The sequence below is a fragment of the Papio anubis genome, chromosome 5 (assembly GCF_008728515.1).
Source record: "Papio anubis isolate 15944 chromosome 5, Panubis1.0, whole genome shotgun sequence".
NCBI lineage: Eukaryota > Metazoa > Chordata > Mammalia > Primates > Cercopithecidae > Papio > Papio anubis.
Genome location: NC_044980.1, coordinates 40,327,202 through 40,351,480, shown reverse-complemented (window position 1 = coordinate 40,351,480; position 24,279 = coordinate 40,327,202). Strand labels below are relative to the sequence as shown.

General features: G+C 39.8%; 1 protein-coding gene across 1 annotated transcript in view; it reads left to right on the top strand.

Moving 5' to 3' along the window:
* The first annotated feature begins 15,615 nt into the window (after positions 1 to 15,615).
* The window catches only part of PLCXD3 (phosphatidylinositol specific phospholipase C X domain containing 3), a 186,847-nt gene continuing 178,183 nt past the window's right edge, over positions 15,616 to 24,279 (top strand). The window contains exon 1 of the mRNA XM_003899620.5: positions 15,616 to 15,955. Within this exon, the coding sequence (XP_003899669.1) occupies positions 15,853 to 15,955 (103 nt within the window). The 5' untranslated portion in view covers positions 15,616 to 15,852. The remainder of the gene's footprint in view (positions 15,956 to 24,279) is intronic.

Genomic DNA, 24,279 nt, shown 5'->3' with positions numbered 1-24,279 from the left:
AATAGCAAGGAGCTTTTCATGAATTAAAAGAAAAACTCACGTTGGCCCCAGCCCTGAGGCTACCTGACCTGACAAAACTCTTTACACTCTATGTCTCAGAAAGAGAAAAAATGGCAGTTGGAGTTTTAACCCAGACTGTGGGGCTCTGGCCAAGCCCAGTGGCCTATCTCTCAAAACAACTAGACAAGGTTTCCAAAGGCTGGCTCCCAGGTCTAAGGGCCCTAGCAGCAATGGCCCTATTAGCACAAGAAGCAGATAAACTAACCCTTAGGCAAAACCTGAATATAAAGGCCCCCCATGCTGTGGTAACTTTAATAAATACCAAAGGATATCACTGGTTAACAAATGCTAGATTAACCAAGTACCAAAGCTTGGTATGTGAAAATCCCCACATAACCATTTAAGTTTACAAAACCCTAAACCCCACCCCCTTGTTCCCGGTATCAGAGAGCCCAGTTGAATATAACTGTGTAGAGGTGTTGGACTCAGTTTATTCTAGTAGGCCCAACATCCGAGACCATCCTTAAACATTAGTAGACTGTAAGCAGTACGTGGACGGGAGCAGCTTAGCCAACCCCTGCAAAGTGACTCTGAAGAAGATGACAAGCCCTGCTCCAGTCACACCCGGAAGCTGACTGGTCCACGCATGGCTGAAGCATGAGGAAACTCATTGCGGGATTCATTTTCCTTAAAATTTGGACTTGTACAGTAAGGACTTCAACTGACCTTCTTCAGACCGGGGGCTGTTCCCAGTGTGTACATCAAGTCACTGAGGCAGGACAAAAGGTTGCTATGGTCCTATTATTTTATGGTTATTATAAGTGTACTGGAACTCTAAAAAGAACTTGTTTATATAATGTTATTCTATACAAGGTATGTATACCAGGAAATGACCAACCTGATGTGTGTTGTGACCCATCTGAGCCTCCCATGACCACAGTTTTTTTTTTTTTTTTTTTTTTTTTTGAGACTCTGAGTTCTCACTCTTGCAGTCTGGCTGGAGGCAGGTCGGATCTCAGCTCACTGCAAGCCTCACTTCCTGGGTTTGTGCCATTCTCCGCCAGCCCTCCCCGGTAGCTGCTGGGACTACAAGCTCGGCCACCCCTCACCTCCTCCGCTAGTTTTTGTATTTTTAGTAGACGGGTTTCACTGTTGGCCTGGCCCCCGATCTCCTGACTCCTTTGTGATCCGCCTGCCTCGCCCTGGGGCAAGCTGCTGGGATTTCGAGGTTTGAGCCAATCAAGGCTCGGCCTAACCACAGTTTTTAAAATAAGGTTAAGGACTGAGGACTGGTGGGGGCTCATAAATGATATGACTAAAGTGTTAGCCAAAACAGAAGAAAAAAAAGGGTGCCCAAACAAGTCACCTTAAAATTTGATACCTGTGCTGTCATTAATAGTAATAAGTTAGGAATAAGGTGTGGTTTTCTTAATTAGAAAAGAGGCTATATGACAGAAAATAAGTACATCTGTCATAAATTAGGACTGTGTGGAAATAAATGTAAATACTGGTCTTGTGTCATTTAGGCCACTTGGATAAAAGGAAAAAAAAATGATGAAAATGATCCAGTTCACCTTCAGAAAGGAAAAAATGGCCCTTCCTGTATTAAGGGACAATGTAACCCCTTAAAGCTAGTAATAACCAATAACCTTAATCCCTGCTGGGAAAAAGAGGAATGTGTGACCTTAGGAATTGATGGGGCCAGACTGGATCCTTGAGTAAATATCTTGGTTTGAGGAGAAGTTTACAAATGCTCTTCTGAGCCAGTGTTTCAAACTTTCTATGATGAGCTAAATGTACCAGTACCAGAAATTCCAGGAACAAAACAAAACAAACAAACAAACAAAAACCACAAGAAATTTGTTTTTGCAATTAGCCAAGCATGTAGCCCAGTCTCTCAATGTCACTTCATGTTATGTATGTGGAAGAAATGTAATGGGAGATCAATGGTGATGGGAAGCCCGAGAATTAGTGCCTACAGACCCAGTTCCTAATGAATTCCCAGGTCAAAAGAATCACCCTGATAATTTCTGGGTCCTAAAAGCCTCAATTATTGGACAATATTGCATAGCTAGAGAAGAAAAGAATTCACTCACCCTGTAGGACGACTTAGTTGTCTGGGGCAGAAACCGTATAATGGTACCACAAAAACAGTCACTTGGTGGAGTTCAAATCAAACAGAGAGGAAAGCATTTAGCAAATTCCCAAAGTTGTAAACCATGTGGACCCACCCAGAGTCCCATTGGGAGTGGACAGCCCCCACTGGATTGTATTGGATATGTGGGCATCAAGTTTATGCCAAATTATCTGACCAGTGGGCAGGTAGTTGTGTTATTGGCACTATTAAACCATCTTTCTTTCTACAGCCCATAAAAACAGGCGAACTCCTGGGCTTCCCTGTCTATGCTTCCCGTGGAAAGAGAAGCATAGCTATATGAAATTGGAAAGATGGTGAATGGCTCCCTGAGAGAATCATACAATATTATGGGCCTGCTACTTGGGCACAAGACAGCTCATGGGGATACTGAACCCCCATTTACATGATCAACCAAATCATATGGTTACAAGCTGTCTTAGAAATAATCACTAATAAAACCAGCAGAGCCTTGAGTATTCTGGCCCAGCAAGAAACTCTGATGAGAAATGCTATCAATCAAAATAGATTAGCTCACGACTACTTGCTAGCAGCTGAAGGAGAGATCTGCAGGAAATTTAACCTTACTAATTGCTGCCTACACATAGATAATCAAGGGCAAGTAGTTGAAGACATAGTTAGAGATATGATAAAAATGGCACATGTGCCCATGCAAGTGTGGCATGGATTTGATCCTGGGTCCATGTTTGGAAAATGGTTCCCAGCCCTAGGAGGATTTAAAACTCTTATAATAGGCACTATAATAATAATAGGAACAAGCCTACTGTTTGATATCTGTACTTCTTTGAATGATAAAAAGCTTCATTGCTACCTTAGTTCACCAGAATGCCTCAGCACAAATGTACTATATAAATCACTATCGATCTGTCTTGCAAGAAGACATGGGTAGTGAAAATGAAAGTGAGAAATCCCACTAATGAAAGTCTCAAAAGGGGGGAATAAGGGAGGAGACCACCCCTCATATTGTCTTATGCCCAATTTCTGACTCCATAGAAAGAAGTAGTAAAAACTAAAAGGCAGAAATGAAATCCACAGGCCAACAGCCCAGCGCCACACCCTGGGCCCGGTAGTTAAAGGTCGACCCCTGACCTAATTGACTCTGTTATCTATAGATTACAGACATTGTATAGAAATGCACTGTGAAAATCCCTATCTTGTTTTGTTCTGATCTAATTACTCGTGCATGCAGCCCCCAGTCACATACCCCCTGCTTGCTCAATCAATCACGACCCTCTCACATGCAGCCTCTTAGAGTTGTGAGTCCTTAAAAGGGGCAGGAATTGCTCACTCGGGGAGCTGGGCTCTTGAGACAGAAGTCTTGCCAATTCCCCCCGGCCGAGTAAACCCCTTCCTTCTTTAACTTGATGTCTGAGGAGTTTTGTCTGCCACTCATCCTGCTACAGAACCATTGTCAAATTTGTATTGGGGCCAAGCGGTGTTGCAGAAGAAAATAAGATGCTTAGATTTTAGGTCAGGCGAGACTTGAAGAGGTTTTAAGTTCTTAAGAACACAGGCTAAAAGAGAAGGAGGAATGGAGGATGGAAGGCTGCCCATAGTGAAAGAGGCAAGTTTAAAGAGAAGGGTAGAGACATGGAGAAGGTGGGCAGGGAGAAACCTTGGGCTGCGATGTGGGTGAGCAGCCAAAGCAGGCGTCCCTGCAATTGACTTGCCACCAAGGGAACGTGGGTGAATGACCAAAGCAGGTGTCCTCGTGGAGACCAGACACTAATAGAATGTGGGTGAATAATCAGAGAGTCATCCCCGCAATGATTAAACACCAAGGGAAGGCTGCCTTCCCGAGTCCGTGACCAGTGCCGGAGTTTTGGGTCCACGGATAAAATGTGTCTCCTTTGTCTCTACCAGAAAATAAAAGGAATTGAAATTAAGAGAAGGGAGAGATTGAAGTGTGGCGCCAACACTGAAAGGAGAAAGAGGTTGAGGGATAGTGAGAGAGGTTGGAGAAGAGAGTAAAAAGAGACCGCTTATCCGATTTAAAATCGGTGAGATGTTCCTTGGGCTGGTTGGTCTGAGGATCTGAGGTCGTAGGTGGATCTTTCTCACAGAGCACAGAGCAGGAGGACAGGGGATTGATCTCCCAAGGGAGGTCCCCCAATTCGAGTCACAGCACCAAATTTCATGTGCGTCCGTGTGAAGAGACCACCAAACAGGCTTTGTGTGAGCAACAAGGCTGTTTATTTCACCTGGGTGCAGGCAGGCTGAGTCTGAAAAGAGATAGGGGTGGGACCATTTTATAGGATTTGAGTAGGTAAAGGAAAATTACAGTCAAAGGGGGTTGTTCTCTGACAGGGAGGGCTGGGGGGGTTCACAAGGTGCTCAGTGGGGGAGCTTTTCAGCCAGGATGAGCCAGGAAAAGGAATTTCACAAGGTAATGTCATCAGTTAAGGCAGGAACAGGCCATTTTTCACTTCTTTTGTGGTGGAATGTCATCAGTTAAGGCAGGAACAGGCCATCTGGATGTGTACCTGCAGGTCACAGGGGATATGATGGCTTAGCTTTGGCTAAGAGGCCTGACAGTACTTGGAATTGATTTCTATTAAATGATATTTACTGCCAAAATATCTAAATGAAGAAAAAAATAAAAAACCTCAGGCTTTACTTATGTAAGCAAAATATCTAAATAATTGAATTAATTACCCCTATTTTAATCTGGATGTTTTCTTAGAGGTTAGCTATAGGGAGTATTCATGCAACAGAAAGTTAAGGGAAGAGGAACAAACTAATTAGTTTTATCAAATAAGAGTCTTGTAGAGTGAAATTTGATATCTTGATTTAAATTAATCAGTCAAATTTTCTACAATAGTTATATTAGCTAAATAATTTACAAATTTCTATTTTACTTTTTGTTGTAAAGAATGGTCAAAAACGTTCATGATTAATTTCATAATCATTCCATTTCACCCTTTATCATAATTTTCCTGTAATTATTCTTTCCTCTCCTTGACTTCTTTCTACAGTCCATTGCTTCCAGCACAGATTATATAGGCTAATCTATATGCTAACATTAAAATAGTTAATAATTAACAGAGACAGACCCTTGAAATGATTGGTTCTTGATCTGAAACCATCGCATTACACTACTCATTAGTTGACCTGCCAATATTTGCTTTATATGAAATCTGTCCACATAATTTAAAAACTGTTTATATTTTAATTTCTCCCACGACTATTAACAAATGTCTTACTATCAAATCACTTCATTAAACACATTACATACTGAAATGCACTTCCTTCGAATTGACTTATTATTATTTCCAACAACTATTTAGTATATTTTATTTCACAATGGTTTTTGACTAGGCGCTGGTCTACCAATCCCCTTTATAGCCATTGTAATGAACTGCAGTCAATTCAGGCCCATTCTTTTTCTAATGCCGAATTTACCTAACCCTATGTCTCTTAGCCAAAAGCCACATCTTAGATTTTTCAATGCTTGTTAAAGAAGGCAAGAATAAGATGAAAACCAATAATAATAAATGTATTATTTTTCAATCTCAGTAGTCAAAGTTAATGAGGTATAATAAGTAGTATTGTTGTGGAAAATTATATCCACAATTATCATGTGTGAAGAATTTAAGTTTTATAATTACACAAAGTATATGACAATGCTGTGTTATAATTTTTTTGCTATAATTTTTTTGAAAAATTATAATGAGAGCAAACTCATAAAGTTGGAGGATGAAAATTATAATGAGAGCAATCTCATTAATTTGGAGGATGAAAGCTTACTAATTTTATGAAGGTATCTCTATAACTTCCTCATCCCACCATGATGTATATGCAGGGATTTCTTCTTGAGTTATATTTTTTCATCTGTCCCATTCTCTTCTACTATGCTTTATAAATTAGCAGAGTCTCACTCTGTCGCCCAGGCTGGAGTACAGTGGCCCAATCTCGGCTCACTGCAGCCACTGCCTCCCGGGTTCAAGGGATCCTTCTGCCTCAGCCTGGGCGACAAGAAGCAGGAATTACAAGTGTGCGTGACCACACCCGGCTAACTCTTGTATTTTTCATAGAGATGGGGTTTCACTAACTCAGGCTGGTCTTGAACTCCTGACTTCAGGTGATCCACCCGCCTCAGCCTCCCAAAGTGCCGGGATCACAGGTGTGAGCCACCGCACCTGGCTTATAAATTGTTTTAAACAGAAAATAACTTCCTATTCTTAGCATAAGAATGGATATTCTTCCTCTGTTGCTTAACAGCCTGCAGGTGGCCACATTACCTAACCATAAATTTGAGTATTGTATTTTCAAATTCCCATGCCAAATCAAGAGTAGTCTTGTGACCCTTTGTGTCTGCAAACCAGCATTATTCACTTTAAGAAGTATGCCATTTTTCAGTGCCCTATGTGAACTTTCTACTAAACTCATTAATTTGGAGGATGAATGCTTACTAATTTTATGAAGGTATCTCTATAACTTCCTCATCCCACCATGATGTATATGCAGGGATTTCTTCTTGAGTTATATTTTTTCATCTGTCCTATTCTCTTCTACTATGCTTTATAAATTAGAATCATTCAGCCAAGGAAATAAGGCATTGTGCTATTTGCAGGTCTTCTTTTAGACCTTTCTGTCAGTTGTTATATGATTTACGATAAATTTTGGCCTTCAACTTATCTGGACCCACAATTTTTTTTGCTGAAGCCAAGGAAGCTGCTCCTAAGCCATTTTGTATCCATAATTTGCTCTTATTTAATGCAGTAGAAATTTTATAACACTATCTGCAGTGTGTGTAAAGGCAAGTTTATTAACAAGCTCTTTATATAACCTTTCAAAGATACGTTGATTCCAAATATAGCAATTTAGCACTCAGTTCAAATGTTGTTATTATATAATTATTATATAATGTATTCCTATGTCTTAGAAATATGCCATTTTTCCATAACAGTAAAAATGTCTTTATATATTAATAAGGACATCTGCAAATGTATTTTTAATATTTTATCAAATGCTATTTTCAAGCTAAATGCAGTAATTAAATAAAATTATATTATTGCCCATATGTAAAATATATATAGCATAGTGAACAAGATGGGGACTAGATCCATTTGTTTATTAGAGATAGATGTATTTTATTTTGCTTTTTTTGAAAAAAGGGACCAACATTATGATAAAAATACACAAACTTCAATCATTTTAAAATAAAAGGTTTTACATTATTTGGAATAAAGGCAATGATTACACTACACTGTAATTGCAGTGATGACATACATGGATACAGGGAAACTAATTATCTTCTTAACAATGTATGTCCATAGTGATTACACAACCGGAGTTTGTGGTTACTTTGAATTTAGGATGATCTATGTTCATGAAGCTTTAATTTCACTTTTCATAATTTCCTTACGATGCAAGTTCTATGCATTTATCTACATATGAGTTAATAAAAAGAGAAGAGTGACCGGGCACAGTGGCTCACGCTTGTAATCCCAGCACTTTGGGAGGCCGAGGTGGGTGCATCACCTGGGGTCAGGAGTTCGGGACTAGCCTGGCCAACATGGTGAAATCTCGTATCAGGAGGCGGAGGTTGCAATGGGCAACAGATTTTTTGGTCTCCTGGGCGACAAAAAAAAAAAAAAAGAGGACTTAAAACTTCAAATTTATATTGTATCCAGTTGACTAATCTGTTAAGTCAGAAAAATTTAATCAGTTAATTCAGCCAATCATTGGTGATTTTAAAATCTGAATGGGCTGTTTGTCTAGATAAAATAGTTATTAATTTAATATATTTAAATATTATGGATTAAATATTGTTATGATATATGGACTTTACTTCAAAATAATCCAGAAGGGAAGTATGTGATATAATTAAAATTGCCCATGAGCTGACAATTACTGAGATCAGTGAGGGAGATGTGTAGGTTTATTAACTGTACTTTCTACTTTTTTGTTTGAACTTTTTCAGCACAAAATGTTTTCAAAGACAGGGCCAAAAGGAAGATTAGGTTGGGAACCACAAAAAAAACTTTAGTATTTATCGCCATACTGATGTAGTTACAGGCTTACAATAGAAGCCACGATAAACACATGCCCAGAGCAAATTACGAATCTGTTCGTATTCAGCACTGAAGTTGTGGACAGCTACTCAGTTTTTGTAGCTTATGACTTGATGTAAAATCTCTCAAATTTTTGTGTTTCAAAAAAAAAAAAAAAAAAAAAGGACCTGAGCATTTTATATTTTTCTTAAGTTTTTGAAAATATAAATAACTTTTTAAATACAACTTTTTTTCTCATGGGATGAGGAAAAAATTAAATGCATTCTGCTTTATTTTCCCCCATGCTGCTCTCATCCTTAAAATCTCTTTGACAGGAGTGATGTGCCCACATATTACAGTGTTGATTAATAAAATCAAGGTGCTATAAATTATGTGGAATCAACTTCTTCAATTTAATAGGATATGGTAACATTTCCTTAATGCATGGTTACATTTGAGCCATTGAGCTCAAGTATGAAAAAAAATAGCTCCGATTTTTAAATTGTTTATATGATGAAAACAAAAAGAAAAAATCATACTTATGGATTAGGGGGTTACATAAAGTTGTAAAGAAGGGTTTAGTACTGAATGGAGGTGACTGTTCTTTAGAGCAAAACTTTATTAGGCAAAGCTGTAGTCTTAAATGTTGCTAGACTGACAGCCAGAAAAAAATCAATAATTACAAAAAATCAGTCTCTAATTCTTCTTTTTCCAAGGGCTTAGCATTGCTCTGAGTTCCCCGAACAGCAAGACATCTATTCTGCCTCTCACACCATGTCCATATTTCTGACACACTCTTCCACAGGCTGAACTGCAGTTCTAGGACTAGAGCTAGACTGAGAGCTCATTATCTAACTTTTCTGCTCAGAATCTCTTTCTCTAAGGTGCCAGAGTGTCCCACAGCATTACCTGTGCCTGTCAGACAGCCCTAGATATAGATGATTTCCTTTGGGGTTTGCAAGAAGAGGCTGGAAAGAAATGCAAATTGAGTGAGTTATCCAGCAGCAGGGATTATCTTTGCTTCTGTGTAGCTGACAGACTATTTGAGAATGACAGAAATATACAAAAAGTCTTGCAGGGCATACTTGTGCAAGAACAACAATCAGCTTGCACACACAGGAATATAATTTACTTTGTTGCATCAATTTGCTCTTGCTGTAAAATGTAAGTTAAAATGTCATTAATGGGAAGTACATGTCAAAGTTGCCAGTAGTGTCTATCATTGACAAAGGTCCACTAGACTAGCACTCTTGAAACCCCAAGTAAATTAGACTGGACTGTGTCCTTCTACTTATTTATGAGAAAGCACAAAATAGTCCCTGGTGTCTAGGAGCTCTCCTGGTACTGTCAGCTAGGCCTTGGTGTCCACCTTTTGAACATACACATGCTCTGGATCATCAGCATTATACAGGTTCACTCTGTGACCTTGGTGAATCAAGAAGAGAAAAGAATATGAAGTCTTTGTAATCATGCCTGAAAATAAACAAAATATTAATACTGTCTTACACTGCAAAAATGACCAACGATTCTATTCTAATGAATGACTCCTATTTATCAATTACAGATTTAGCCTTAGTCCAGTGTTTCTTCACTCTAGATGAGGTTTCTCATGAAACCTAAATATAGAATTACCTTCTCCTCACTTTTTGACAGCATCCAAATCAGAGTGAAGCTCCACTTTCTTAAACTCTGTTTCAAATCACCTAATGCAAGCTCAAATATTTTAAGTTCTTTCTAACATCCTCTTTCTAAGGTGTCCCCAGGTTCCCATGGTGCACATTCTCAGTCAGCGCAACAAGTGATAAGTTCAATTTGTTCAACTTGAGATGCGTTCTTGGTAGTCATCAGCTGGAGAATAAACTATTATTAAAACTAAGTGGTTACAATGGCAACTTTGTAACAGATAAAATAGGGTAAATTTGCCCAACAGAGTCAATGATCATTTTTTTATTTAGTAAAGTGTACATAACATACAATTGACCATCTTAAGCATTTTGGGTACAGTCCGGTGGCATTAAGAACGTTCACATTGTTGTGCAACCACCACTATCTATCTCCAGAAACTTTTCAGGATCCCAAACTGAAACTCTACCCGTTAAACAAAAAGTCCTTGTTTCTCCCTGCCCCAAACCCTGATAACTGCTATTCTATTTTCTGTCTCTATGAACTTGATTATTTTGGGAATCTCATATAAGTGGAATTATAAGACATTTGTCCTTTTGCGTCTGGCTTATTTCACATAGCATAATGTCTTCAAGTTTCATTCATGCTGTGGCAGGTGTTAGAATTTCATTCCTTTTTAAGGCTGAATAATATCCCATTGAATGTATATACCACATTTTGTTTATCCATTCATCTGTCAGTTAACATTTGTGTTGTTTCCACCTTTGGGAATTGTGAATAATGCTTCTACAAGTATTGGTGTACAATGGTCCTAAGTTTTTGGCAGTGATGGGTAGAAGAGTTCCAGGATTTTTTTTACTCTGCACATGAATTTAAAACAGTTTCCCTCTCCCTTCCCAAGCCACTTCCACCTCCACCAATGCCCAAGCTCTGAGAAATCAAACATTTCGTAGTAATGACCCCTGGAGATCTAGAAGAATTTATCATGTTATTTCCAAATCTCTTCCCTATTGTATTAGGGAAAAATGCAATAGAGATGGGAAAGATTAAGGGAAAAAGTATAGAGAGACAAAACAATTCTTCCAATTTTTCTTTTAAAATGTATTTTCAAAACTAAGGTGTAAGTCTTTGGTGTTTTGCTACTTACCCAAGTGCTAAAAATAGGGATGCAAAATTTGGATTTTGCCATTGAGATAAGAGATACAGCCAAGTCATTTATTTATTGAGCCATAAAGCTATCATTTGCTGCTTTCTGCCTGGAGCATCAAGTCAAAGAGTTCAGGGACTTGCTGCTCTATTTTTTCTGAGAGCACATAGTAGACACTCAATAAATATTTATGAAATAAGGAAATAAGTGAGTAAAACGAATGATTAGAATGAGCCCTTATTATGTCTTGGGCTCTGTGAAAGACATTAGAGAGTGTTAAATGACATCATCCTTGCCTACAATATGCTTTAAGACTAGCTAGAGAATGAGAGACACAATACTACAAACCGCAATGGGTGTACAGAGATAAGAAAGATTACTTCTACTTGCAGATAGTAAGGGAAATTACAAAGAGGCATTGGTTAGAATGGAAAGAATTTTGATAGATGAAAGCATGAAGTACGTTCATTTCATGTCCATGAGCAAAGTCATGGTGGGAGCAAGAAGCATGAAAGTATAATTTTTCATCTTCCAGTCTGTTAATAAACTTTAAATTCCTTACTTTATTAAGCTTCATAGCATCTTCCATTTCCCCACCTCCAGGAGAAAATAATCATTCTTTATATTTCAGAAAAAGATATGAAGAAACGCACAGTAATTGACTGGGAAGACCTGGATTTGAATCATCACATTCTATAACTGGTGATTCCAGCCAATAGATTACATTCAGTGAGTGTAAATTAGCTTGTTTAGGGCTGACATATAAAAGGTAGACTAGGGGAGGACAAGAGAGATAAGACAGAAAACTCTGCAGGGTTAAACTGGTGGTGAAAAGAGAAGGTCATCACTTTTTTCTACTTTGAATTTAAGTACAAAAGCATTTTTGTCCTTAAAACACAGAAAAATTCTTTGGATGGAATATCTAAATAAAAGTTGTAAAGTATGGTAAAAAAAAATTTGATTATTAATAGTTAATTTCACAAAGGTTTTTTGTTGCCCTTTTGGATATGTTTTAAGTCTGATTCTGTAAGTGCATATTTTAGAATACTGTGTTTAAAAAAATAATTTGGCAGAATTGTTTTAGACAAAGTTCCTCTTTGAAAATATTGTTTGACTAAAATGTGTTCTAAAGTTTTCTGATCTATAAGAACCCTTGTTTTTCAGAATATAATTCAAAATAAATCCAGTTACAAAAATAAAATATATATGTCCAATGATTGAGAAAGATTATGAATTAATGGAAGAACATACATGGCAAAGAGTTATGTATTTTTATGGGTGGAAGAGGATATGAAGTAAGAAAATGTTCCAGATGAGTATCCATGTTCATCAACTTTGCGTGGTATGAATTTGATGGACAGCAGAGCATTACACAAACAACTTTTGGTGGTAGCACGAAGCCACTGCAATGAGTCATTTTTCTCTTTTCATTTATGCCTAAAAGCATTTGATTCTCAGAGGTAGACTACTATCAATGCCATAATTAAAAACCATTGGTGTTTTCTCATCTGTTTTGTGGGGAAAAAAATGTTGGTCTATATCTTGAGTTGTCTGCATGAATTAAAAATTGAAAGCAGGCCAGGCGCGGAGGCTCACGCTTGTAATTCCAGCACTTTGGAAGGCCGAGGCGGCCAGATCACGAGGTCAGGAAATCAAGACCATCCTGGCTAACACGGTGAAACTCCATCTCTACTAAAAATACAAAAAATTGAGCCGGGCATGGTGGCGGGCTCCTGTAGTCCCAGCTACTAGGGAGGCTGAGGCAGGAGAATGGCGTGAACCTGGGAGGCGGAGCTTGCAGTGAGCCAATTTTGCGCCATTGCACTCCAGCCTGGGCGACAGAGTGAGACTCCGTCTCAAAAAAAAAAAAAAAAAAAAAGAAAGAAAGAAAGTAAATATTACATGCCTCCTTTTGCTATTTTGAGCAGCTATATAAATGAGAAAGAATCATAAAGAAAATAAAATGATAGAATAATAGAGTCAAAGGGGGCTTTAGAGTTTGGTAGTAGCTTCTAGTTAATTTGCAAGTGGGTTTGATGGTTTATTTTATATGTCAACTAGGCTAGGCTGTGATGCCCAATTGCTTGGTCAAACACTAGTGTAGATGTTGCTGTGAAGGTGTTTGTGGATGTGATTAACATTTATAATCATTTAACTTTGAGTAAAGTGCATTACCTGTTATAATGTGGGTGGGCCTCATTAAATCAGTTGAAGGCCTTAAAAACAAAGACTAAAGCTCTCTGAAGAAGCAGCAATTCTGCCTCAAAACTGCAACATAGAAGTCCTTCCTGAGTTCCTGCCTGCTGGTCTGCTCTGCAGATTTTGAACTCAAGACTGCAGGAACAATTCTTATCTCATGTTCCAGCCTTCCAGTTTGCCCTACATATATTGGACTTGCCAGCTCTCACAATCATATGAGACAATTTCTCTAAACTAAATCTCTTTTTCTCTATATATACTACTGGTTCCGTTTCTCTGGAGAACCTTGATTAATCCAGTGACAAAATTAAAGCCCAGAGAAATTATGTGATTGTTCTAATGTATTCTAGTAAATGGCAGCAGGGTTGGTGATAGAAAGATGGAGAAACTGGGTCATATAATTGCCCAAAATATTGTTGGTTGAGAAAGAAATTCACAACTATCAACTTTCAGGCCGTCTTTTTTCATGGGTTGCAAGCAGAAAATGATAATAACTTATATTAAACCAAGACATTTAAAATCCTGAAATCCAAATCAGATGAAACACAGAAGGGATTGTTTGTGTGTTTTGCCAAAAGATAGTTTGATTCTTTAGAGAGGGAACTTTCCTTACCATTTAAGGTGGTTTCATTTTTTAAAAAAATGCTTTGTAAACTTTTAGGGCCACATAAGCTCAATATACTTTAACAGGGCACGTTTCTAAAGTGTGTCTTATTAAAAATATACCCCAGACTCAATAATTATTTCATGCTCTTGAAAAAAATACTTCATAAGTATAGAAAAGACAAAGAGTGGTAAATACATATATCCTGCTATCTTAAACATATATGCACTCTCTTCTGGAAGCTTCACCACAAATCTCTGAGTTCTTATTACCACTTTATAATGGAGAAAACTGGGGCTAGCAGAGACTAGAGGACTTGCTCAAGCTACTCAGAGACAGAGCAGCTGACCGCTAGATTTGAACTTTCCTCATTGCCCTGCAATCAGGCCCTGAGATCACCAGCATTAGGTGGTGTTTGTAGGTTTCTTACAGAAGGGTGATGTTTGTAGATCTTTTTACCAGGAGTCCTATAGTAAGCTGAATTATCATCCTAATTAAAAGGATATGTGGGTGTGGGTTCCATTGTACTAGCATATATATTAAGATTTATTTGGGGAAAAAAATTTCAGTACATCTCTTCCTCATCATTAAAAATAACTGTACCGTGTCGTCTTGAAGGTATGAATTTATTTTATAAGGTAGATGGAAAATTTGATAACCAAAATGAGATATTACCTGTCCTCTATCTTTCCCATATTGCTCCCCATTTGGGGGTGAATATTCTCAGGACTTAGCATCATTGCAGGAAATAAGCTAGGCTCCAGGTTTTTTTCTTATTTTTTTAATGCTATTTGGGATTAAATGGATTCACTAACCTTGAATAATTATTCTCATTTTTTATGGCTCTCTTTGTCTCCTATGTTGATTGTCATTTCCCCAATCTAATAGCATTTCCCATAGAAAAATAAAAATTTACACAACCCTGGCATGAAAGAACAGAGGTCTCTTTATTACATCTCCATTTCCTGGGTTGCAAAGGCCCAGCACACTTTCAGTTCATCTCCTATAATTCCTATTGAGGCCACTGCTGGTCTCATTACATTTGTAAAACTTCATCTCTCTCCTTTTACTCATCTGAGAGCAGGTGGACCCAGACAGTTCTTTGGAGGCTCAGTGAGTGATTTCTCTTGAGAGAGGCACATCTTTCCAGTCTGCAAAGAATGAAAATCCAGACAGTTACATAGATCACTTTGAATGGTACCAAATACATTCCAACAAATGCTACTGGCAATAATTAGAGCATGTCACTGGGAGATGTGGTGATTTTCTTCCAGCGTAAGACTCCAGTCTTACCCTGAGTGCCATGAAACTGACAGGACGGAGGCAGTGTTCTCCATAGAAATAATGTAGACTTCTCATGATCTGAGAAAAGAAGGGGGAACAGCATTTCTGGACTTTGAAATGTCTGGAGCAAGGTACCCAGGATTAGGTGGGAACCACCTAGAAGTTACCATGTCCTTCGCTGGCCCACACTTACCAGCTATTTCACAAAGTAGGCAAAAGAGTGAATAAAGATCATCATTTTTTAATAAACAGGGTTGTGGTCTCTGGCTGAGGAAAGGTATAACCTGTTGTAGATTACAAAAAGGAAAGCTCTTTGATAGCGATGGAAAGCCCTGAAAGCCAGCATGAAAAGCCTGTTCCTCAGGAAGCAATAACATCCCAAAGTCTACTAGGATTTTAGGTACAACTGCAAGACTGTCTTTCGTACAAACAGGACGAGAAAGTCACACCAAAGGACCGAGCAAGCCATGGGCAAAGCAGTTGGAAAAAAAAATGAATAGAAAAGAAAAATAAACCAGAGAAAGCTGCAGAATGGCGAGGAAAGGCAGAGACGCCTAGAAAGGGTAAGACGGGAGGAGGGAGATGGAGAGGGAGGGGAGAGCGGAGAGAGCAGAGCACCGACGTCAGGAACAAAAGCTCCAGCGGAGTCTGGCGGAGGCACTAAGGGAGCACGGGGTGTTTTGAATAATTATTAAAATTAGCATGTGTCTGCGCCATCCTGTGGGTGTGGCGCACAGAGGAGTGTAAACTCTAGCGGGGCTGGAGCAAACATTGGATTAGCGGCAGCAGCCTGCCAACCTGCCCGAGGAGTGCTGGGACCAGCGCGCTGCACGCCGACTGCACGATGGCCTCGTCTCAGGGGAAAAACGAGCTGAAATTAGCCGACTGGATGGCAACTCTGCCGGAGAGCATCCACAGCATCCCCCTCACCAATTTAGCCATTCCAGGTAGGCGCGCAGGGGCTGCCGGCTAGGCGCTCGGCGCCCGCTCCACCTGCCCCGCCCTGCTTTATCTGCCACTAAGTGGTAACTTGCCACTATGCCCGCGGGAGGGAAACTCGTCTTCCAGGGTGGGTCTCAGGCCAGGCGAGCCCGTGCCGGGTAGCCTTGGGCTTCCTGGCGTTTTCCAGACCTCTAAGGACCGAGGCGCTAGAGTCAAGGTGACTGCTTTTCTCCTGGGCGTTTGAAGCAGGTTATATGCGGAGGACTGGGGCAGAGGAGAAGCTGGGCTCCAGGATGGTGCCTCGTGACCCCCTCCTATGGTTTCCCCTGCAGATTTGGGGGAGTGGGAGCGATCTCTGGGTCTGTGGGGTGACAGTGTGCGGCGAACGCGAGCTAGTGTCAGGGGCTCGCCTCCGGTGCAAGGACCTGAGTCTATCCCTGGCATGGAATTGAGCGGATTTGATAGATTCTCGGCTAGAGTCATTAATATTCGTCCCCAATCTCCTTTAAAAAGACAAAGAGCTTCCCGAAGAGTGATGAAAGTTCAGGGACCAGAGGCAGCGTGATAGCTGCCCTTGAAAAGGAGCCGAAGGGGGCGACGGGCAGAGGGCACCGTTGAGTACTGGCGTGGACCCCGGGGGGCCTGGCCAAGTGGTCGCCGTCTGGAGTCTGGTCCCAGTGCGTGTTGGCAACACACTCGCCCAGGTCAGAAAAGCAAACCCTTGTGGACTGTGTGTTTGCTGCTTGGGACAGAAGCTGGGCAGGGGAACCTGGGTGACCTGCAGCAGAGGGGTGGGATTAATAGGCAAATTTTAGGGAAAAGGTGACTGAGAATGTGTCCAGACAGCCTAGAAGGAAAGAAGGGTGGACAAAGCGAGGAAGAGACCTGAGGGATCAAGAAGCTTCGGCTTGACGTGTGCGACTTGGACCATAGACCGGGCAGGTTTCTAGGGTGGGAGATTCTAGCAACCCCCAGACCAGGTATCCAGGAGTGAGGGTTGTTTCAGGACTAGTTTACAACAATGACAGCTGGGGACACGGCCATACTTTATTAGCAATTTGGCTATGCAGTTGGGCTACGGGAGCACACACCTGATCTTTTCAGAGCTGGGCTGGAGGGCAAATTACTCATGACCAGTCCACTTCTGGCCCTGAACTAAGCTGGGTTATTAAATTCAACGTTCTGGTCTACCTCCTCTTGATCTGCTCCATCCAGCGCCCCCTCTCAGCTATTGGAGGAAAACATAATAAAGAACAAAACAGAACAAAAACAAAAACAAAAGAAGGGTTATTTTGAAAATCACTAGATGCTCCAACCAACAGTGCTGCCATTGATTAGTCCCTCAAATCAATGGTTGTTAGTCAAGTGAATATTTGACAGCAATGGCAGGCACAGTCTCTGCTACAAGTGCTATCCGCAGAAGGGGCTGTCTCCTTTTGTCCTTCTTCAACAGATAGCTTCCCAAGGGCCAGGGATCTCCAAGGAAAAGAACCAACCCGAGGTTCTCCATGCAGCACTTACTCTGCTACCTAGGTGAGCCTGGGGATTGCTTTTTTCAAGGAGACAGTAGAAAGCACAACTCTGGCATAACTCCATTCTCGCTTCCACAGGCATTGCCATTCCTTTTCCTTCTTCATTTTTATTTGGATTTTTGACAGTTTCTTTCACATGGTCTCCTCTGAATGTTTTTTTTTTTTTTTTTTTTTTTGAGACGGAGTCTCGCGCTGTCGCCCAGGCTGGAGTGCAGTGGCGCGATCTCGGCTCACTGCAAGCTCCGCCTCCCGGGTTCACGCCATTCTCCTGCCTCAGCCTCCTGAGTAGCTGGGACTACAGGCGCCCACCACCGCGCCCGGCTAATTTTTTTGTATTTTTAGTAGAGACGGGGTTTCACTGTGGTCTCGATCTCCTGACCTTGTGATCCGCCCGCCTCGGCCTCCCAAAGTGCTGGGATTACAGGCGTGAGCCACCGCGCCCGGCTCTCTGAATGTTTTTATATGCATAGAAGGTAAGAAGGGCAATCAGTGTGATGCAAACCGTCTGGCAGGTGACTCTCTAGAGATACAGGATTAAAAGCCTAAGTTTGCTTATGTAGTTCTGAGAGATGGTATGATACCTTTTTGAGTCTACCTTACATTTCTGTAATATTTCACTTTCCAATCTCTGTTATGTACACCAGCTCCCATAATCCTTCCAAAACCCCATGAAGCAGGCAGTGCTGGCACTATGACCTCGATGTCACAGATGAAAAAACTGAAGCTAAGCGAAGACAAATGCAGATCCCTATCAGTTCAGGGATCTGACCCCTTAATTAGACCTTTGGGAAGATACCCTATGAATTTTGGAGGGAAAGGCTTTTTGATTTGTATCTGGATGATCCAGCAGCAACTGTGACTAACCAGGGTTAAGGAAAAAGGAAGTAAGCATTAGTGGGAACAGAGTAATTTTCCTTTCCTCCCATGGACAAAATAAAAACCTGAAGTGAGAGATTTTGGTATCTGGGTGATCTTAGAGTACAGACATGAAGATGATGATGGCATTGGGCTTCCATGGGAATTTATATTGTTTTCCCAACTCCTCTTGGTATTATACTCAAATGGATCCCCTGTAAAACTTCCCCTTCTCACTCCAATACTTGTGAGAAAAAAATAGACACAACATATTTCATCAAATCTATACTCCTGAATACCCCCATGTTTCTGTAAATGGGTTTGGAAGATCCACACATGTAAAAAAACCAGGTTTAAAAACAGGTTTGGCACCTTTTTGCATTATTCAGCACTGAGAATTTTTGGAGGAAAAAAAGATATTCAAACTTTGATAGTCAGAGAAGACTAATTGGAGACTATTAAACACTAATGGAATAATTGCCTTAAAATCATGCTAATAGCTTCCTGGCTGCTACATGTTTACTTGGCCAGTTGCTACAGCTCAAATTAAGTAATTATCTCCACCATTTAAAACCACTCCTGGTACACCACACAAGTGTTTCTGTTGAGGGGAACTGCTGCTCAGTCATCCTCAAAGCTTCAGGTTTTCTTGGGTAAAGCGGCTGGAAAATGAAGAGCTGCCTAATTATAAGGCTACCCACCTGGGGCAGCTGACCCAGATTACCCAGAGTTACAGCACAAAACAACGTGCAGCTGTGTGATATTCCCCACCAGAGCACAGTTCTGGTGTCTTTAAATATTTCTCAAATCTCTGCATTTTAAATACTTTCAGAGTAATCTCTCAATAGCTGTTTTGCATTTAAATGGCACCATGATATGATTGATATTGACTGGACTGAGGAATTAAGTTAGTAATTGGTGTTAGTATTTCACTTTGAATTTATTTTTTAAAGAAATGACACAGCCCGAACACATTGACAGTTACTCGAATTTCAGCCTTGTTTATCATTTCTTTCTCTCTCTGATGGCACTAAACTTAAGTGTTCATTCTTGCATATTTGTTTAATAATGGCATTTTGGATTATGAATGATACTGCCCTTCACTATAAGCAGGTGAGAGAGGATAAACAGAAATGGGAGCAGGAAGATAAAGTACAAAACTTAGGTAAAAGTGAGACTGATGAAAATTCAGTTTCTCTGAAGCAGAGTTCTAACTCTGTAATCATGGTGGCTCCAGAACTGTTGTAAAGAGGTTCATCATGGGAACAAGTAAGGTGTTGGTAATCTGCATGTGTGACAGAGAGTCATTCTGTCCAAAATCTAAAAGATTGGAAAGGGTTCAACCCATGGGAGGGGTCTGCTTTGTGTTCTCTAATATGTGATAAAAATCTTTTTCATATAGTGTAGCAAACTGACCATGTAATAATAAAATATTGGCCAAAATGTTGTGGGACTGGAAACTCAGAAAGAATCTATGTTTTCTTCAACAGGGAATTGTTGATTGTATTTTAGATAAGGAACACAGAAATGCTTTATAAATCAGTGACTGTGCCTGTGAAATTTGTTCATTTCCTTTAGAAAATGCAAACATCAATGAGAAACAACAGGTTCACTAAGGGAAGCTAAGTGTTTAAACAGCTCTGAGTCTCTGTTCTTGTGTCTGATTTACTAGTTTTTAATTTCTTCCCCTAACAGTGATCCCTTCTTGTTGCTGCCTGTGTTCCTGGAGCCAACCATCTTCCTCCTCTTTGTAATTTTCTATTTCTATTTTACTTGGAACAAGTCAGTCTCTAGGATGTATCTGGTACTGGTTCTAATTGTGCAAACTTCTAAAGAACAAAACAAGAGCAGTTCCCACCTCCCACCCCATTTTTTAGTGGACAGTGATACAGAAGTGAATCTTTCAAGACAGTAAAAAAGCAACAATATTGCTTAGGATGAATATCTCTCTTGTTCTGCCTCTCTAATTCCCAGTTTTGTTTTTGGTTTTGCGAAAAAGGAAAAATTGAAAAGTATCTGAAACATAATTTGTTCTACTAGGACTTTTCTTGATGAATTGAATCCTTGACTATTTTTAATAAATGTAAAGTGTTATATGTGCTATTTTACCATTCACAAAGTGTCTTCCTATGCACACATGTGCCTTTTCCACATTCTAACAATAATCTTCTAAGACCTTGGTACTCAAAGTTGGTTCAGGGACCAACAGCATCAGCATACATGTGGGCTTGGTAGAAATGCTGCATCTCAGACTCCATGCATCACACATCAGATCTATTTAATTACAATCTACATTTCAACAAAATCCCTAGATGATTTATGTACACATTTAAAGTTTGAGAAAACTGCTTTAGTGTATCTCTAAAGAGGGCTTTTATGTAAATGTCAGAGCCAAATTTAAATATACATTTTTTACTAGGCCCTTTCTATTGCACCATGCAGTCTATACATGTTTCCAAATTCATAATCAGGCTTAAAGTCAGAACACCATATTTGACTCAAAGCTAATTGCCCAAGTTAGGGACATTTCTGATAACTGACATTACAGGTCATCCTGTACCTTGAGCAGTAAATGTGATTTAATTGCTACTTAACTCTTCAAATTAGGTCACTGTGATAAAAGTAAAATCTTTTCTCTCATTTCCTTAAAGTCCTGCTGCTTCTTATTGGCCATCCATAGCACTTAAAATCAGCTCATCTGGTGATGCTAGTGATCCCTAATGCCAATTTAGGAAACATCTCTATATTGGTTCTTTGTTCATTTGGAGTCTTTCTTTGTTGTGCATAAGACCAGCTCTTTCTGTTATAAGTTGCAGGTTGATTCATTTTATTTACAAACTAGAACTTTGCAATATTGTTCTTGAGTAAAAGTGGCATCATGAAATAATGCAAAATGTAGCATTAGAAAGCCATCAAAAGCATCAACATTAAAGGTAAACAGTAAATTGGTTTTCAATAGACAATGACCTATCTTGTTTGTATTGGCAAGTCACATCTCATTTATTTGAAGTATAGCTTATATGGAGTACAAGCATATATAACAGTTTATAATCCACTAGATTGGATGTCAGTTGTTTGATACTATAATTGTTCTAAAATAGTTAAACTTCACACACACACACACACACACGCACGCACACACAGTCCTCCAATTGCTTAAATGGATATCACAATGTTCATAAATTAACGCTCATATACTTTACTCATATAAAGATTTATTATACCCTTACTTAGAGTTTATTGAATCATGTTTAATTCCAACTCCACCCAATGAGAATAGAAAGAGCAAATTATAAAGAAGATGAAAACTGTTGAGTGTCATACATCATTAATGACAATAGGGAATATTTATGAGGGAAGACTAACAAATGGAGATACACTGACACAAAACATAGTGTTCTCTACACTTTACCAGTCCAAAAGTAAAATCAGAGTCACAGCAACTGGCAGTTGTTCAACTCCTCCCAAATACCGCCTTAATGAACTTCCAAATAGTGTTAAAAATCTGGATGGATTCTTAAGTATGATCTACAAACCAGTCATTTGGGCTGGATTGAGAAACTAGTCCTTTAGGCTACAACATGGTATCTGTCATTTTCCTTCTTTCCTGTTTTGGGAAAGCTTTGGAGAGTTGTCACCCTTGCTCCTTTGACATATAGAGAAACTGTGCTTCCATAGTTTGATGCCCCAAATATCACTACCACTACTAATAGCTCTTCCAGAGCTTATTCTGTGTCTGCAGAGGCCCAACATTGAGCATGTTAATGTCTAACAAGAGTCAAAGGCTCCCAGAGCTTGGTCCCCCATTGTGGAAGCTGCTGATGCCAACATCTCCTATTGCTGACTCTGCCATCACTGTTGAAGCCCTGAGTGCTGGCACTGCCAAAACCAGGCATCTTTTTGCCTGGTTTATATTGATTATTTTGTTGTTGCTCCATTGCCCGGGGACTAAGGTATGATTTTATGTGGCTGGGCAGAGGAAAATATGTGGGACAAATTTTTTTCTGTACTCTGCATTATGCTCAATGTTAGCTCACTCTCTGCATCTGCACATATGTGTTTGCATTGACTTCCTCTTAAGAAAACTTCTTTTTCAGGAAGCGTCTTGATTTTTCCTATAAGTAAACTTCCAGTGGGTGCAATGTAATCATTCCTTTAGACAAATCTAGAGTGGGAGCACAGCTAGGGTCTATATTTTTCCCACTGAGCAGGCTGGGATAATGTAAACAGAGCCAATTAATCCCACATCCCTAAAGTAATCCCTAAGGGCTCCATTGTATGAAAGCACATTAGTAGCTAATTGATGTGCTCTGACCCATCAAGAAAAGGTTAAATCATTCACACACACACACACACACAAGTGCACACACACACATTTTAATTCCTGTTGTTAAAGGGGAAAGCTCTGTTTTCTGGAAAATTTAACGATTACCACCAGTGAGGATGCCTCTCGCTCAAAAGTATTAGTTTTTGGAAACCAGAGAACATGCCACCATGATGAGCACTCAAGGAAGTCCTAGACGTAATCATTGAAATTAATGTCCTCAAGAAGTTTATAGACTCTTCTCATGTCTTCTGGTTTGGATAGGGTTCAAATCGATCTCAGAAGAGTGGGGACCAAAAAATTATCTGTATCGTATATTCCAGAAGGAAGGGAAACGTGAACAAAAAATTTAATCGTGGTTCAGATGGAATTTCGCTGCCAGAAGCTTTTTACAGTACCATATGTTTTTATTATGCTCTATTAAGGGAGGAAGATAGGTCAGTAAGAGAGGGGCAGGAGGAGATGGTTAAATATTCTTGAGAAGCAGCCAGGATTAGTCACCTCCGGAGGTCAGGTACTGAAACAGATGGCCCATGGATTTGTTAGATGCGCTCTTGTTATGTTCCTGTATTTCATTACAGATCCTGGGAGTGGACAGCTCTTACAACACTCTATCTTAAATGCCAGCTAATGTTATGTTTTACATAGAGGAATTCTTTCTGTGAGTTAATTTTTATGAAGCAGTCACATTTATCCTTAATTATCATTATAAAGAAAAATTTGGTTCCTCCATTCACTTGAAAAATGTTCATTTCATGAGGCAAAGTGGATTATGATAAATGGTCATCTTAATTTCCTGCTATGCTTTCCTGGAACCCCCTATGGCTTGTTAGGTAGTGCAGAGAAAGATGCACTTGTAGTCCTACTGGGCAAATAGGACTTATCTTCAATGCATGTCCAAGGCCATACACCCATGTTGCCATTTAGAGGAGGAAGAAGAGTAGGAGGAAGATAACCATAGCTGCCTTAGAGGGAAGTTAGCCCTAAATACACACCCATGTGACCTGTCCTGGCCCTTTCTCAAGAAAAGGTTGTCAGGGGATGTAAAGCTCCTGCCATGAATACTACTAGAGAAGAAGGCTACAGAATGTGAAGTCTTGTTTAGTCTTCATCACCCCTTCGTGTCCTAATTTCTCTTCTGATAAAGCCAAATTTCTTGATCCAACATGAGATTCCCACCTTTGGAAATTATCTTAATGCTCGTGTCTCACTTTTTCTCTTCTATTTACCTGGAAAACCCCAATTCAGTTAAACGCAACTTTCTAACTATTCAGATACTAGAAAACTTCAGTGGATGAACATTGTTGGCAAGAAATTACACAGTTTGGATGACTGGACTCACTGGAAATTTCTGACCAGAAATTTTAAATGGGTATTCAATACAGGCAGAGAGACTTACCACATTTCTCTAGTAAATTCATTTCTTGTTCTCTAAGATAAGAATTTTATACCTCTGGCCGGGCGCGGTGGCTCAAGCCTGTAATCCCAGCACTTTGGGAGGCCGAGACGGGCGGATCACGAGGTCAGGAGATCGAGACCATCCTGGCTAACACGGTGAAACCCCGTCTCTACTAAAAATACAAAAAATTAGCCGGGCGTGGTGGCGGGCGCCTGTAGT